Here is a 17,092-nt window from a genome sequence, read left to right as displayed (position 1 = left end):
GTATTCATTTAGGATCTCCCCTATTCCCTTGGGTTCTAAGCATAATTCCCCTCCTTTGTCCCTGAGAGGTCCGACTTTTTCCCTGACAACTCTTTTGTCCCTAACATATGAATAAAATGCCTTAGGATTCTCCTTAATCCTATTTTCCAAGATCATTTCGTGACCTCTTTTTGCCCTTCTAACTCCCCGTTTGAGTTCTTTCCTACTCTCTCTGTATTCCTCCAGAATTGCATCTGTTTTCAGTTGCCTGGACCTAACGTACGCCTCTCTTTTCTTTTTGATCAGATCCTCAATTTCCCTGGTTATCCACGGGTCTCGAATCCTACCTTTCCTATCCTTCCTTTTTACAGGCACATGCCTGTCCTGCAGTCTTATCAACTGTTATTAATGTTTCATACAAAAGACCAGCGTCTCCACCAGTGTAGAGAACTTCCTCAGCACTGCACTGGAAGCACGTGGAAGGGAGTTCCAAACTTCCACCCCAAGAATGTGCCTCAGCCCCGACTAATCCAGTGGCTGAAATTTTCCAGCTCTTCCCGCCAGCGGGATCTTCCAGCCCTCCCCTGCCCGTGCTACGCTCCTCAGCAGGGCATACAAAACTCTAGACATCGGTGGGCATGGAAAATCCTGCCACCAACCAATGGGGGCCACTGCCAAAAAATACACCATGGGGGGGGGGCCATAAGATCCCACCCAGTGTGTTACACCAGGGTGACACCTAGTCATTGTTCACAATGATTACTAAAGTGATGTTGAATTGCAGGCTGTCAGGAACTGCATTAGGGATCTGAGACTCTGTAGATTCATATCACACAGAGCTTTTACAGTCATCAGACAGAGCAGCTATTAGTCCTAGCTTGATTTGAGGCTTGGCTGACTGACCCACCTTCTCTTAGAGCAATCTGAAAGTTAACTGCAGATCCCATTAACAGGGCATTCGGAGTGCAATATCTCACACGAAATTAATATCTGACCGACTGCTGATGAGTAAATACAGTCCTCCTACTTCCTACTTCAAACAGCAGTTTGAAAGCTGATGCAGTCACATTGAAGGAGCACTGAGATATCCACTGTCTTGTAACATCCAACCTGCTACAGCACTGATTTTAATCTCAATGCCAGCGTATCTGTCCTTCATACACGCATCTTAAGCAGTTTGTGAAAACACCTCTTGTGATAGGGTAATCTTTTTCTTTCCAGCAGCAAATGTTTTACTCTCCCTCTTTGCATTTTCTAATTACCTAAGTGTCAGCTCAGTCTGATGGATTCGAACGTTCCGTCGAAAGCGTTCAGTATAATTCCCAGACTGGTGTTAAATTCATTACAACAATTAGCATTCAAAATCAAATAGATCGTTTTCAAGCAAATGAATGGTACACAGGTTTAAAACTAATGCAAATCAGGGAATTGTTACAGTGCTGAAGGGGGCCGCTCGGCCCATTGTTTTTGTGTCACATGTCATATTTTTTCCTTGATCTTCATATTTTTTTCTTTCTGATCCAGAACTCAAATCCTGAGGCATCTAAATTTGAGAGTTCTAGTACAATTGACTAATCTTCTTTGGGGGGATGGTGGGGATATTGGCGAAAGGTTGATGTTATTGGATTTGAAAAATACCTTACGACATTTGGATTCTATTTCCATGTAAGCCCACGGATTCAGCTGTCATCCAGTTGGTAGCATTCTTACCTTTTTGCGTCAACTGGTTGTAGAAGCCTGAGCACAACGTTTGGATGTACACTGTAGTGTACAGCAATGTGGTTGACTTTCAACTGCCCTTGGGCAACTAGGGATGGGCGATAAATGCTGACTAGACAGCGATGCCCATGTCCCACAAATGAATAAAAAAAAGTGATGCAGTACAGAGGGAATGCTGCACCCCAGAGGTGCTTTTCTTTGAATAAGGCATTACAAAACGAGGATCTGTCTGCCATCTCAGATGGGCAAGAAACTACTGCGAAGAATAGAAAAGTCATCCCACTCTCCTGGCCAATATTTACCCCTCAACTAAAATTATTAAAACAGGTTATTTGGTCATTATCAATGTGTTGCTTATGGGAGCTTACTATGCGTAAGCAGTCCCCCTCGGACTAGGGGGACTGTTTGCTAGAGTGGTTGGGGAGGGTTTAAACTAATATGCCAGGGGAATGGGAACCGATGTAAGGAGTCAGAGAAGGAAAGAGCAAGGACAAAAACAAAAGGTAGAAAAGGGAATAAGAAAAGTGATAGGTAGAGAAACCAAGGACAAAGTTCAAACAGGACTATAGAGAATAATATTTGGAGCAAGACAAACAATGTTAAAAAGACAAGCTTAAAGACACTGTGCCTTAATGCGCGGAGCATTTACAATAAAGTAGATGAACCGCGCAGATAGATGTAAACGGGTACGATATAATTGGGATTACGGAGACATGGCTGCAGGGTGACCAGGGGTTGGAATTGAATGTCCCAGGGTATTCAATATTTAGGAAGGACAGGCATAAAGGAAAAGATGGTGGTTAAAGAGGAAATTAACACAATAGTGAGAAAGGATATTAGCTCTGGCAACGTGGAGTCTGTATGGGTAGAGTTGAGAAATATCAAGGGGCAAAAAACATTAGTGGGTGTCATATATAGACCCCCAAACTGCAGTGGTGATGTTGGGAATGGCATTAAACACAAAATTAGAGATGCATGTGATAAGGGAATATCAGTGATCATGGGCGATTTTAATCTGCACATAGATTGAGCAAATCAAATTAGCCATAATGCCCAAGAGGAGGAATTCCTGGAGTATATATGGGATGATTTTCTTGACCAATATGTGGAGGAATCAACTAGAGAGCAGGCCATGTTAGATTGTGTACCGTGTAATGAGAAGGGAATCATTGCCAATCTAGCTGTACGAGACCCCTTGTGAATGAGTGACCATAACATGATAGAATTTTTTATCAAGATGAAAAGTGAAGTAGCTGATTTGTAGACTTGGGTGCTGAATCTTAATAAAGGAAAGTGTGAGGTGTGAGTTGGCCTTGATAGATTGGGGAGAGTGACTTAAAGGGAAGACAGTGGATAGGCAATGGCAAAACATTCAAGGAGCACATGGAGGAACTGCAGCAACTGTTTATTCCTGCCTGGCACAAAAGCAAAATGGACAAGAGGGTCAATCCATGACTTACAAAGGAAGTTAGAGAGAGTATCCGATCTAAGGAAGACGCATGCAGATTGGCCAAGAAAAATAACAGGTTTGAGGATTGGGAGCAGTTTAGAATTCAGCAAAGAAGGACCAAGAGATTGATTAAGAAGGGGAAAATACAGTACAAAAGTAAGCTTGCAGGGAACATAAAGACTGATTCTAAGAGTTTCTATAGATATGTGAAGTGAAAGAGGTTGCTAAAGACAAATGTAGGTCCCCTACAGACAGAAATGGGGGAATGTATAATAGGGGACAAAGAAATGGCTGAGCAACTGAATACATACTTTGGTTCTGTCTTCACAAAAGAGGACGCAAATCAAATGCCAGAAATGTTGGAGAATGCAAGATTTAGTGAGAGGGAAGAACTGAGGGAGATCAATATTAGTAGAGAAATGGTGCTGGGAAAATTGACGGCATTGAAGGCAGATAAATCCCTAGGGCCTGATAATCTACATCCCAGAGCACTTCAGAAAGTGGCTCGAGAAATAGTGGATGTACCGGTGGTCATCTTCCAGGATTCTATAGACTCTGAAACAGTCCCTGCAGATTGGAGAGTAGCTAATATCACTCCAATATTCAAAAAGGGAGGTAGAGAGGAAAAAAGTGAATTATAGACCAGTAAGCTTAATGTCGGTAGTGGAGAAAATTCTCGAATCCATTATTAAGGACTTTGTAGCAGAACATTTAGAAAGCTGTGGCAGGATCAGACAGAGTCAGCATGGATTTATGAAGGGGAAATCATGCTTGACAAATCTGTTGGAATTCTTTGAAGATGTAACCAGTAGAATTGACAAGGGGGAACCAGTAGATGTGGTATATTTGGCCTTTCAGAAAGCATTTGACAAAGACCCGCACAAGAGATTATCGTGCAAGCTTAAAGCGCGTGGGATTGGGGGAAGTATATTGAGAAAACTGGTTGGCAGAGAGGAAACAAAGAGTAGGAATTAATGGGTGCTTTTTCAAATTGGCAGGCAGTAACTAATGGGGTGCCTCAGGGATTGGTGCTGGGACCCCAGCTATTCACAATATATTTTAATGATTTGGATGGGGGAACAAAATGTAACATCTCAAAGTTTGCAGATATGATGAACAGTTATTGGGGAGAATTCCCCGTTTTGCTCATCACGTTTTCCAGATGTGATGAACAGTTATTGGGGAGAATTCCCCGTTTTGCTCATTACGTTTTCCAGATGTGATGAACAGTTATTGGGGAGAATTCACTGTTTTTGAGACAAAGTGCAGTGGCGGCAGATACAGTGGGACATTTTCTGCTGACCAGAATGGCGTGATCTCACCAGATCCTCTGCTTGCAACCTCATTAATTAAGCACAGGCAATGTCCTCTCCGAGTCACCTGGCAGGCCGGCAGCTGATTCGTCTGCCCACCCTTAGCTGGTAGGTTCAAAGGTCCCGGTACCATATTTAAATATCAGTCCTACACATTCATATCACTTTCTCTAGCCCACGTGTCTTCACCAGACTGTGCAGGGTGTCAGCAACCCAGAGGGAAAAGACGAGCAGCCTCAAAAAGAAGTCTGTTGCTTAATTCAACCACCTTCCTCCTGAGCCTGTCCCCTGCATCCATGGCCCACTTGGACCTCTGTCCATCACATCTGGAGTTTTGGTGCATTTCCTTCCAGTAAACAATGTGGTATCTCTTTGGCCCCCTTGTTTGTGATCTTTTCATGCAGCCCTCTCAGAGTGCAGCTTCCTTCCCCTCTGTCTTCCTTCTGCCTTACGTTGTTTGCCATCCTCATCCATCTCCTTACCACTCTGCCTAACACTGTGAGTCCTCAAACAACACCCCCACAACTTACACAGCCCTCCTTCCACATTGCCACCACCCCTTGTCTTTGTCAGGCCATCCCCAACCCCCTCCTCTCCTCACCTCGCACTCCACCCCAAGTTGAACTTTGGACCTTTGTTGTGGTGGTTGCATGGGTCCAGCAACATAGTGCTGTCCAGATAGACACCAGTGAGGGAAGGGGGGTGGTGGCTGTGGCTGTGTGTGTGTGTGTGTGTGGGTGTGGGTGTAAAAGAACCCCTGTAACCCCTAGCCCCAGACGTTGCACTGATTTGACTCGGTGACACAGGAGGGTCCATGGGTCCAGCAGCGCGGTGCTGTCCATGAAGACCAGCTTGGCATAGAGGTGGAGAGCAGAAACCGGTCTGCCCCAGCAGAGTGATGTACAGTGCATCATAAGAACTAGGAGCAGGAGTAGGCCATGAGGAGCAGAAAGGCTTTGTTCACCATGAATTCTCTGATGAACTGAGGACCACCTTGTGCACTCCACTCATTAGCAATCGGGTTTCAGACCGAGATGAGTTTGGGCTGGCGAGACACGAGATTGGAAGGCCTGATAGGATTCCGGCATGAAGCTGTTTTAATGAGCATTCATGAGATGCAATTGAATGTAAATTACATTCATGCCACCTGCCAGCGGGAAAAGCAACCCACCATTAACTGCCATTGGGAGAATTGCCATGTGATTTTACGCAGACTCCTAACAGATACGACCACCAAACGCACAGCGAGCGAGATGGGAGAATTCCACCCATTAATTCTGGTTCCTTCTCCACAGGCGCTGCCTAACCTGCTGGGTATTTTCAGCATTTTCTGTTTTGATTTCAGATTTCCAGCACCCACTGTATTCTGCTTTTTGAGTTTTGCACATTAATTTGGCTGAGAAAAAGTACCTGACAGCATTCAGTCCGTAACACAGTTAATGATCTTTTTCAAGCAAGCATTGTAATATGAAGCCAATCAAATTATGCAATTCTTTATCATTTCAGCTTTACGTGGATCGGCAGAATTCCTGATCCTGAAGGAACTGATTTCCATCATTCCTGCTCTTCAAGTTTGGAAAATGTCAGGAAGGGAATCAAGCCGAACATACAGAAGCACTTCAATCCTTCTTCTTTTGGTCCACCTGGGTACAGCACTGGATGTACCCCTTGACTGTGAGTCAAAATCCAATCCTTCATTGATTGTTCTTAATGTCCTATTGGCAACCTGTAATTAGCCCAATCGTGGAACAGCTCCCCCAATGGTTTAGTGACTCACTGCACTGCTCCTGGGTAATACTGTCAAACAGAATAGAAAGACCTCAGATCAGATTTTGCTGAAAATAGGTGTCTGAACAGTGAGCACTTTTATTAATGAGCAAATCAGCCAGCAACTTGTAGCAAGAAGAGACTCCCAGTGAACTGAGGATTCTCACAATTGCTGGGTGGTGTGCGCTGTTCTGCCATTTGCTTTGTGAAAATAACACTCCATGATTTTTATTAAGTTACTATAATTGCACATTAATTGCCCATTAAACTTGCCACAGTACGTTAAGTCTAATAATTAATATGTAATCACCCTTTTAACATTGCGGCAATTGTTAATTATTACCAATCAACTTATCTTGCTCAAAGAAAACAATTACAAGTGTGGAGTCTCATTCCTTCAGGGTACGTTTATTGTTTAGAGAGATATTAAAAATGTCAACATTGAAATTTTTTCTTTATCTTTCTGTCTTTTTTCTCTCTTGATCCAATCTTTTATTTCCTCTCGTTATTTCTCTTTCTGTTCTTGATTTCACATTGAATTCACCCTACATAAATTACACTCCTTCTCCACTTTTCCTCTATTTACTTCTCAATCCTTTAATCTCTTACATAGAAACATAGAAACCCTACAGCACAGAAAGAGGCCATTCGGCCCATCGAGTCTGCACCGCCCACAATCCCACCCAGGCCCTCCCCCATATTCCTACACATTTACCCGTTAATCCCTCTAACCTACGCATCTCAGGACACGAAGGGCAATTTTAGCATGGCCAATCAACCTAACCCGCACATCTCTCATGTACAGACATATCTTATTTGTCCCTTTGTTCACCAATGTGCCTGATGACCTATTGACCTCGCCACTGCCAGCAGCATGGCACTTGCACTATCTTGAAAATCTCAACATACAATTTGTAAGTCTAACCAACACAATGTGTTATGAGATGCCCCGCTCCAGCAAAGTCTGGTCCCTCATGTTTAATCTGGGCTTTATGATGAATTATTGCATCTTTTAAAGCTGGTCTCTGCGATCCTTGAGCAGCGAGAGGAAGATTGCTCACTGTTTCCATTTCTGACCACCATACATTGACCCTTGTTGTCAAAGTGCTCAACTTTTAACATTGGGTGATGACATTACTGGAGGTGGAATGACCAATATTGGTATGTTAAACATAAGCCCAATCAACCCAGATGATTTCCGGTCCTGACCCAGCACGCCAGCAATGCTCTTCTTAAATTCAAATGTTCTAATTGGGCTAGAGGTGAATTCGGCACCCAATTAAAGGCTACAAGCTGCTCCAGAAGGAGGGTGTCTGGTGCAAGCGGCAAAGGCAGGCGGCAGCCATTTTGGGGGATATTGCTGCCTTTTTGAAGGGCTAGGGCAGCTCCTCAATAGGCCTGCAGTGTCGACTGAGCTGGACATGAAGGAAAAATGAAGGACCAGCACTCGCAAGCAGGTCCTAGTTAAAAACAGGTAAAACGCAAAGAGAAATTAACTTTTATTGGCCTGTTGGTGAATGCACTAATGTGCCCCAAATAGTTTGGATTTGCCAAAATAATGCTTAAAAAATTGTGTTTATACTTGTCGGGGCCCTTATTAAGCACCTTAGGGAGCCATTAATTGATAGTGACTGAGTTATCCTTTCTCTCACCTCCCACGGGCCCTTTGAAAATTGCAAACCGTCCCGGAAGGGTCAGGGTCCTGAGGTGACCTCTGGGGCTTTTCAAATTGCGTCTATACCAGATCTGGACCCTCTGGCTCTTTGGAAATCCAGCCCTGTGGAGGGGGTTTTGAAGGGATGCATGAGTCTGATTTTGCAGGAGAGAAAAAAAAGGGTCAAACAGAGTGGAGAGGAATATTTTTTAAAGTGTCAGGTTGAGTGCTGCTCTGCTGAGAATCTCTTGAACAATCATGCATCACAATTAAATCTATTGCATGTAATAGGCTTCAGGAAGGCTGCTAAAGCATTCCATGTTTCCCCTTTGAGGACCTCCTGAGTGTTCTTCTATCAAAATGCAAAACTGATTGTTTTAGAAGAGTGCTTTTCTCTACAAAATTTGTGTTCTTCAGGGTGAGGATGTTAATGTTGGCGAATGAATTACTTGCCATCACATTCACTCTTGCCAGCAGGAAATATAACATATAGTTGCATTAACATCCGAGTACTTTGCGTGGGAATCCGTGGACACAGAGCAGACAGTGGGTTTGAAGGATGCAGTACTGTCACACTAATTTATGGAGGTTTTTGAAGATGAACAGACTGGTCAAAAGGCGAAGAGGTTTACACCGCGATGGTGGATAGGGGAGAAGAGAGGGCTATTGTTGACCAGAGTTGAATTGGCTGGCAATGTATGCTGGACAAGGTTGCAGAGGTAGGCTTTAGGGCAGATGGGGGCCCTGCAAGGCCAGAGAGTAAGATGGAGCGAGATACCATGCCATTAAGGTGCATGTGAAAGATTTCCTCTTCCATCAGTTTGCCTCAGTCCCAACCTGATCACCTCACTGTGCTGGCGTGACATATTTCTATTGCTCTTTTGTATCACCGGAGACTTACCTGAATGAGATTAATTCAGTTCCAAGGCCATTTTGAGCTGGGCTACAACTCCAGTCTGAATGTTTACAGTTAGAATTATATTTACTGAAAGACGCAGTCAGCACTAAGGTGAGCAGCTAATGTATTCACATTTATTGGAATGATGGAAAATCTGTGACTTAAAGGCTAAAGCTTTTGAAGTGAAAAACAATCTTGTTTGGTTAATTTGTTTGACAATTTGTCTTCATTTACAAAGAAAGGATTTACTGCTAAGTTGTACTTCATTTACCAAAGAAGCTATTCAGACCATTTCCTGATGTATAGGAGTGTAATGCATGATTCTGTGATGGATGGTGTTAATTATTTACAAGCTAACTAAGTGAACAGCTTTTATTTCATCCTAAATGCAATATGTTTAGCAATTAAAGTGAGGCTGTGTATGAATCCCACTCCGAGCAGCTGTTCAGAAGCAGGATGGGCTGCAGGCGTGGAATTATTGTAAAGAAATGTCTGCCTTTGTTTACAGGCAAATACAAAGTGACAGAATTTCTGTAACTGGGTTAAGTAATGTGCTTCAATTCTGAGAGCAAACTGATTGTTGCAAAGGAATTGTACATAAATTATTGCATGGCACCCTACCTGTGCTGTGGGTATTGTTGGATAGTGTAGCAGGAGTTTTACTCCGTATCTAATTACCCATGCTCTTCCTGCCCTGGGAGTGTGAGATGGGACAACGTAAAGGGAGCTTGGTGTGCTTAGGGGCTGCAACACAGGATTTGCAGGAGTTAAGTTTATGTTTGTGGTTTCCCAGTAACTGGGTGATGGAGGGTTTGGGACACAGACTGGTGGAATCCCTACAGTGCAGAAGAGGCCATTCAGCCCATCGAGTCTGCACCAACTTTCTGACAGACTATCTTACCCAGGCACTCCCCCCCACAACCCCCCTATCTCTGTAACCCCACACATTTCCCATGGCAAATCCATCTAACCTACAGATCTTTGGGCACTAAGGTGAAATTTAGCATGGCCAGTCTATCTAATGTGAACATCTTTGCACTATGGGAGGAAACCGGAACACCCGGAGGAAACCCAAGCAGACACGAGGGAGAGTGTGCAAAATCTACACAGTCACCAAAAGGCCAGAATTGAACCCTTGTCCCTGGAGTTGTGAGGCAGCGGTGCTAACCACAGTGCCACCGTGCCACCCCAATCATAACTCGTAAAATAACTCCCCTCGTGGCTGTCAAGATGAAAATACTTTTTGTTGTTACCTGACTCCAGTGAAAGGCACAATGGGTGGGATTTTACAGCCTCGCTCGCCCGAGGTCAATGGACATTTCCGTTGTCCGCCAATTGTCTGCTCCGATTCTGTGGCGGATGAGGTGGTAGAGTTCCAGCAAAGGTGTTTTTCTGGAACCAGTTTAAATCCTTGTGCCTATGAACTTGCCTGCCTTACCCAGTAAGTTTTTCTTCAGTTTTTCCTCCCCCACTCGCATGAGATCTGATTGCTTAAGTAAGTGAGTATGAAACAGTGAGACTCCTTCCAAAATAACTTGCGTTGATCAGCCGGCCTACTTCCTTGCAAATGAACCTTCAATCTTCAGTAGAAACCAAACCGTACCCAGAACAATTGGCATGTGTTATACGATAAGTGAGCAGTGACACCTTTCTTCATACTTACACTGTGTTTTTTCCCCCCCTCTCTATAAACCTGACCTATTCACCCTCTCATTTGATGATTCTGGGGATTAAAGCAAAAATTCTGGATGAACGTAAGTTGGTTTCACGTGAGGTGTTTGGTGAAAGCTACAAAGTGTGTTACTTTTGGTTTGAAGCATTGTAGTTTATTGCCATTTTATGGGGCGTTGGCCGGGCGTGTTCTTTGCATGTGCACGAGTTGCTCTTTGTTTTTGCTGTGATTGTGTGTAAAAACCGTGCCCCCCAACATTGTTTTTTGCTTGTGTTGTGGAATCGTGTGTGAACCTCCGATGGGACTTGTTCAGCCAATTGCAACTTGCCCCATCCAGCCAGAATCTAACGAGAAAGCTGTCATAGCACTGGAGTCCTCTGGGATTGCGAACATCTGGTGTCCTTCCATTACTGATTAATGACACCTAGATTGCGACCTGCCCTGCTTTTGAATCCTGTCCACGTTTTCACAATAAAATGTCTAAACTTTAAACTGATCGATAAAATGTCTAAACTTTAAACCGATTTCGGAATCAGAATCCATTTTAATCACTTGGCCACTGTCTCTGATGGATTCTGCCATTTCCAGCTCTGTCTGGGGCTTGGCACACTCTGCCTGTAGCTTGGAGCTGCCTGTACAATTGGTTAGGCTTGCGAGGACACCCAGGTACGTGCAGGGGATCTGAGAGATAAGGACTGAGGTAAAAGGTCAAGCTGGTGGAAAGATGAAAACTCCCAATTTTGCCGCAGGTCTCCTGAGTGACATTAAATCCGCATGCAGCCTGAATGGTTCTGCTTGATGATGTGGCAAATTGGCATGAACCAAGTGTTTTTTTTCAACTGTTATTGCTCTGTTAATATTTTAATGTCATTTAATTTATGGTTCCTTATTCCTTGCTTTTCAATCCAGTGCCACAGCCCCCAACAATCACCCACCAGTCACCGAAGGATTACATAATAGACCCACGGGATAACATCCTGATCCAGTGTGAGGCAAAAGGGAAGCCATCTCCCAGGTTTGTATTAGTTATCAGGCTTACAAAACATCTCAAAGAGCAACAGACTGAGGGGAGGTAAGGGCTGATGGACTGGTACAGCATGCTGCTTTGTTGCTTGATGCCTCTCTCATATCCAGGCTTCAGCGTTCCTCCCTCTGGCAATCCTGCTCTTCTCTTCCATTTTTGACTGTACACCATTCTGTTGAACTTTCCTCCTAAGCCTGTCCTGGCCAATATTCCTTCCTCAGTCACTGCAATTAGAAGCAGGTGAAATGGTCACCATTCAACTCATTGCTGGCTGGTGAGATTGCGTCTTGGGCAAAATAGCTGACATGTTTGGTCACATGACAGTCACTGTACCTCAGAATAAGTCATTGTATGTGAGGTGTATGCGTCAAGATGCTTTACAAACATCACATTAAGTTGAAAAAGGGTATGCTGCAACTTGTTTGGTCTCCCTACATTTTTAACCCCTTATAGTCAAGACCCATCTCACCACCTCCTATTGGAGCTTAAGTTTGCTTCGGACCTCCAATCTATGGAAATCATTCATCTCGGTCAGAAGTTGGATCACCTAATGACTATTTTCTGGTTTATCCTTCCTTATTGTTCTTTAATCTTTGAACCATGTTATGGAACATGCCCCTTAACGTTGTTTCTCTTTTTTTGAAAAGCCTAGTTGACTAACTTTGCTTTAAGGCATCTTGCTGTACCCTCCATTGTGAGACATGGGTGACCTAGTTTCATCATTTTGCACTGCCAGTTTTTACTGGATGTATATATATTTTCCCCAAAGTAATTGATGAGTGAATTCTGGGATTTGGGCATTTTGTGACCTTGCTGAATAGTGAACGTTGCCACTACTTTGCATTGGGAGAGGTCACAATCTCAGAACTTTGGCATTTGTCTCTTGCCATACTTTGTCTTTCCAGTCATTTGTGCTCCAATTCAATGAAGAGGAATTTCTTCTCAGAGGATAGTGAATCTGTGGAATTCTTTACTGCGGAGGGCTGTAGAGGCTGGGTCGTTAAATAATTTCAAGGCTGAGATAGGCAGATTTTTAATCAGTAAAGGAATCAAAGGTTACAGGGATATGGCAGGAAAGTGGAGTTGGGGATTATCACCTCAGTCATTATGTCATTGAATGGCAGAACAGACTTGATGGGCCAAATGGTCTACTTCGGCCCCTATGTCTAATGGTCTAATCATAGAAACCCTACAGTGTAGAAAGAGGCCATTCGGCCCATCGAGTCTACACCAACCACAAACCCACCCAGGTCCTACCCCCATATCCCTACATATTTACCCGCTAATCCCTCTAACCTACCCATCTCAAGACACTAAGGGGCAATTTTAGCACGGCCAATCAACCTAACCCGCACATCTTTGGACTAATATTGGTCAAGTCATCAGGACAACTCCCTGCTCCTCTTCTCATCTTAGTACAAAGTTTATAATTTCTCCTTCAGCACTGCTGGGAAATGAAAGCTTAGATTTTGTGCTAAGCTCCTGGTGTGGGCCACGACCCCACAACCTACTGGCTCAGAGTGAAAATATTCCTAATGTCACCAAGACTGACATCTTAATGTTCAGTTGTGAGTAATGGCATGAAATCTAGGACCACATGGTGCAAATGGCACGCAGATTGCCTTGATAATGCTGCCTTTTGATCATCTGCTTTTCCTTTCTTTGCTGTAGGTTTTCATGGACTCGCAATGGAACCCATTTTAACCTTGACAAGGACTCTCGAGTGACAATGAAGCCAAACTCCGGAACGCTGCTCATTGACATTGTGGGTGGAGGGAAAGCAGAAGCTTATGAAGGAGAATATCAATGCACTGCCAGGAATGATCGGGGCACAGCCGTATCCAACAAAATCATCATCCGCCAATCCAGTGAGTAAACATGTTGTCCAACCATTACTTTGTCATTGTGTCAAGCCTTTAATTGCCTCTGAGGGCCGGTGAGGAGCTGATAACCAAACTGAATGTTTTTTTAGTTCTATCCAATGAGACATTACAGATCCAAACTGACAAGACAGGCTGCCCTCTTCCTGTCTTGGGGTTGATCTATATGGTCCAAGCTGATAGGAGCAGGCATTGCACGCTCCTCCAGTGCTTGATCTCATCTGCATCTTAGCCAAAAAGCTTAGATGCCATTTTAAAAAATTGCTTCAAATAAAGCCTCAGTTTAACCTCATTGACTTCTATCAAGTGAGGATCAAAAACAACACTTAGAATCCCTACAGTGCAGACGGAGGCCATTCGGCCCATCGAGTCTGCACTGACCACAATCCCACCCAGGCCCTATTCCCGTAACCCCACATATTTATCCTGACACTGCAGTCAATTTACCATGGCCATACCACCTAACCTGCACATCTTTGGATTGTGGGAGGAAACTAGAGCACCCGGAGGAAACCCATGCAGATATGGGAAGAATGTGCAAACTCCACACAGACAGTGACCCCAGGCCAGAATTGAACCCAGGTCCCTGGCGCTGTGAGGCACCATGTGCCACCATGCCACTTGATCTTAGCCAAAAGGCCAAGAAGATAACCAAAAAGAAAATTGCTGTATCTGACTGCAATAATTATAAAGCCCCCCTCAAGACTCAGAACCATCTTAGGTGTTACTGTAGCCTTCCCACAGCAATGTTACTTACCTTTTGTCAAATCTAAAACTGGACAAAAAGGATGATGGGGAGCAATCTTCGGCTTATGCTCTAAGGTTTACTTGGGTGTTGGTAAAAGTTCATGGACAATCTAAACAACTAACATTCACGCATATGAGATGTGGTTGTTGGTAGGTTAAAAACAAAGGGTTTCTCACCAATACAAAGACTTATCTTATTGTCTGAAACAATTGGACCATTTTAAATCTAGACAGGGTAACAACCCTCCCAGCCTATGCTTTCAGATGTAACAGTAAGAGGAAATCTTCTACCAAACAGTCCCTTAATGAAAAATCCAAAGTTCTGTCTGATGTGCATGAGATGTAGAAGTTAGTCTTACTGAGTACCTTAGCCTGCAAACAAGTTAAGGAGAGGGGCAGAGATGCTTGTCTACAGTGCCATGCTGGCTCAGTATTGTCACTAAGTCTGTTGGCTGTTATGGTTTGCACCTTTGAGCCACCTTTTTTCTCAGTGCTTGCTTTCAGATCCATTGTTGCGTTGTAGTTTTCCTCAGCAGACCGGGTTGCCTATATGTCAATGCATGATTAGGAGGTTGAGGGTTCAATCTTCACTCTGGAGACTTGGGGACACACAATGCATGCAGACACTACTGAAGGAATGCTGCAGTGTTGGAGGTGCTGCTTTTCGGATGAGACACTAATTCGGGGCCTGCACGGCCACCCAAGTAAATATTAAAGATCCTGCAGAATTATTTGAAGAGGAGCAGTGGAGCTTTTCCAGCCAATATTTATCCCTCAGCCACTCGATGTAGATTATCTGGTCATGCATCTCCTTGCTGTTTGTGAGATCTTGCTGTGAACATTTTCTACATTGCCACACTGGCTTCAGAATGGAGTGAATAGCTGCACAGAAACAAATTGCCTTGTTTGCTGCAGTTTCTGCAACCCCAGGGAAACAGAACAAAGGAGAAAAGATTAGGTTCTCTGTTTCAGACAGGTTGCTGCTGTTACCCAGCTCTGTGTGTGTCGGTGCCAGGCTTTGCTCCTGTGGGGCTGAGGCCTGAAAATCTCATGCATTGAGATTCACTCAGTGAGCAAAAGCGATGGCCAGAACTCTTAGTAACCATGGAGTAGTGTTGATGGGAGCAGGGGAGGGATCTGGGAAGCTGAGTGTACCAGACCTTGAGGGGGAGGGGAACCTGAGTATACCACACCTTGGGGGAAGGGGTCTAGGATTTTGGATGCACCACACTTTCGGGGGAAGAGTCTGGGAAACTGAGTGTACCACATCTTCAGGGGCTGAGGGAGGGGAACCTAAGTGTGCCACCCTCAGAGGAAGGGGATCTGTGAATTTGTGTGTATCACACCTTAGGGGAGAGGAGTCTGGGAACCTGAGTGTACCACACTTTCAGGGGGTGGGCTCTGGGATTCTGGGTGTACCACACCTTCAGGGGGGAGGGGTCTGGGAAACTGAGTATACCACACCTTCAGGGGGGAGGGGTCTGGGAAACTGAGTATACCACACATTCAGGGGGAGGGGTCTGGGATTCTGGGTGTGCCACACCGTCAGGAGGAGGAGAGCAACCTCCGCAGTTAATACATGAATGAAATAGCAGACCGTGAATTCCAAAGACATTTGGACGATAACAGAGAGCCAGTATGAATTTCTGAGTGAGAGTCAAGCAATTTGAAATCTTTGAAATGGCCCATTTTGTAGACCCAACATTTGGAGTGAAAATTAACCAAATATTCCACCAATTCAGGGCCTTATCCTGTTTAATAATATACAGGAATTTCATTCAACATAATTCTGGAACCTTCCGTGAGTCATTGTTATTTTAAACCAAAGTCCTGTCTTTTTATTGAATTCATTTTACACGACATGGGCATTGCTGGTTAGGCCAGCATTTATTGCCCATCCCTAATTGGCCTTGAGAAGGTGGTGGTGAGCTGCCTTCATGTGGTATAGGTACACCCACAGTGCTGTTTGTTAGGGAGGAAGTTCCAGGATTTTGACCCAACGACGATGAAGGAACATTGATATATTTCCGAATCAGGATGGTGAGTGACTTGGAGGGGAACCTCCAGGTGATGGTGTTCCCAGATATCTGCTGCTCTTGCCTTTCTCAATGATAGTGGTCATGGGTTTGGAAGGGGCTGCTTAAGGAGCCTTGGTGAGTTGCTGCAGTGCACATGTCCCCCTTTGGCTGGTTGTTAAAGATCACATGACACTATTTTGAAGAAGAACGGGAGTTCTCCCTGGTGTTCTGGCCAATATTCTTCCCTCAATTAACACTGCCAAAGCAGATTGTCCAGTCATTATCATATTGCTGTCTGTGGGATCTTGCTGTGCATGCATTGACTACACTTCCTATCTACTTCATTGACTCTGAAACACTTTGCTCCTGAGGTCAGATAACGGCACGGTATAAATGCAAGTCTTTCTTTAATCTTGTCAGTGAATTTGTTCCGCATCATATTTAAATCTGTTTTGTTAATTATCTTATTTCTTTCTCTTTCGAACTAAAGACCTCTTTTTAATCATCAAATTCATCATGCTGGAAGGTAACTGTGCAGCTGATAATTGGTTATATCCTCGCATGAATTGGTTCCTATGTTTCATTCCTGAACACCCTGTTTCCTTCAGCATCCTTAATCCCAACAGCACCAACTATCGTCGCTCTGTTGGCATCAGGAAGGATGATCACAAGCAGAGCTGAATGGGGAAGAAAGAAATGTGCCCTTTTGATGAATTTGTTTAGCACTCCCCCTGTGACGGCCTGGCACAAGAATCTCCTGCTCTGTCACATCATTGCAGGGCTGAAGGCCTGATCCAACTGCAGAATATTCCGTGTGAAAATGCACTGTTAAAATAAACAGCCTTTAGTCCCGGCATCTCAAAGTGTCCACTGTAAGAGGGCCTAAAGAGGTGTGGATTAGGAGAGCGGGTAGGGTAGGAGGAGCAGGGTGAAGATGCACTGTTGCAAATAGAAACATTATTCACTTTATA

At 44.2% G+C, this 17,092-nt stretch overlaps 1 protein-coding gene across 1 annotated transcript in view; it reads left to right on the top strand.

Moving 5' to 3' along the window:
- Positions 1-5,969: 5,969 nt before the first annotated feature.
- The window catches only part of LOC144488256 (neuronal cell adhesion molecule-like), a gene marked incomplete at its 3' end in the record, with an annotated part of 77,734 nt that continues 66,611 nt past the window's right edge, over positions 5,970-17,092 (top strand). Inside the window, exons 1-4 of the mRNA XM_078206291.1 lie at positions 5,970-6,135; positions 10,517-10,534; positions 11,362-11,467; positions 13,148-13,344. Of these exons, the coding sequence (XP_078062417.1) occupies positions 6,042-6,135; positions 10,517-10,534; positions 11,362-11,467; positions 13,148-13,344 (415 nt within the window). The remainder of the gene's footprint in view (positions 6,136-10,516; positions 10,535-11,361; positions 11,468-13,147; positions 13,345-17,092) is intronic.

This window comes from Mustelus asterias, unplaced genomic scaffold (genome assembly GCF_964213995.1).
Source record: "Mustelus asterias unplaced genomic scaffold, sMusAst1.hap1.1 HAP1_SCAFFOLD_1413, whole genome shotgun sequence".
Taxonomy (NCBI): Eukaryota; Metazoa; Chordata; class Chondrichthyes; order Carcharhiniformes; family Triakidae; genus Mustelus; species Mustelus asterias.
The sequence above is the reverse complement of the archived record's forward strand: the minus strand, read 5'-3'. Positions and strand labels throughout refer to the sequence as shown.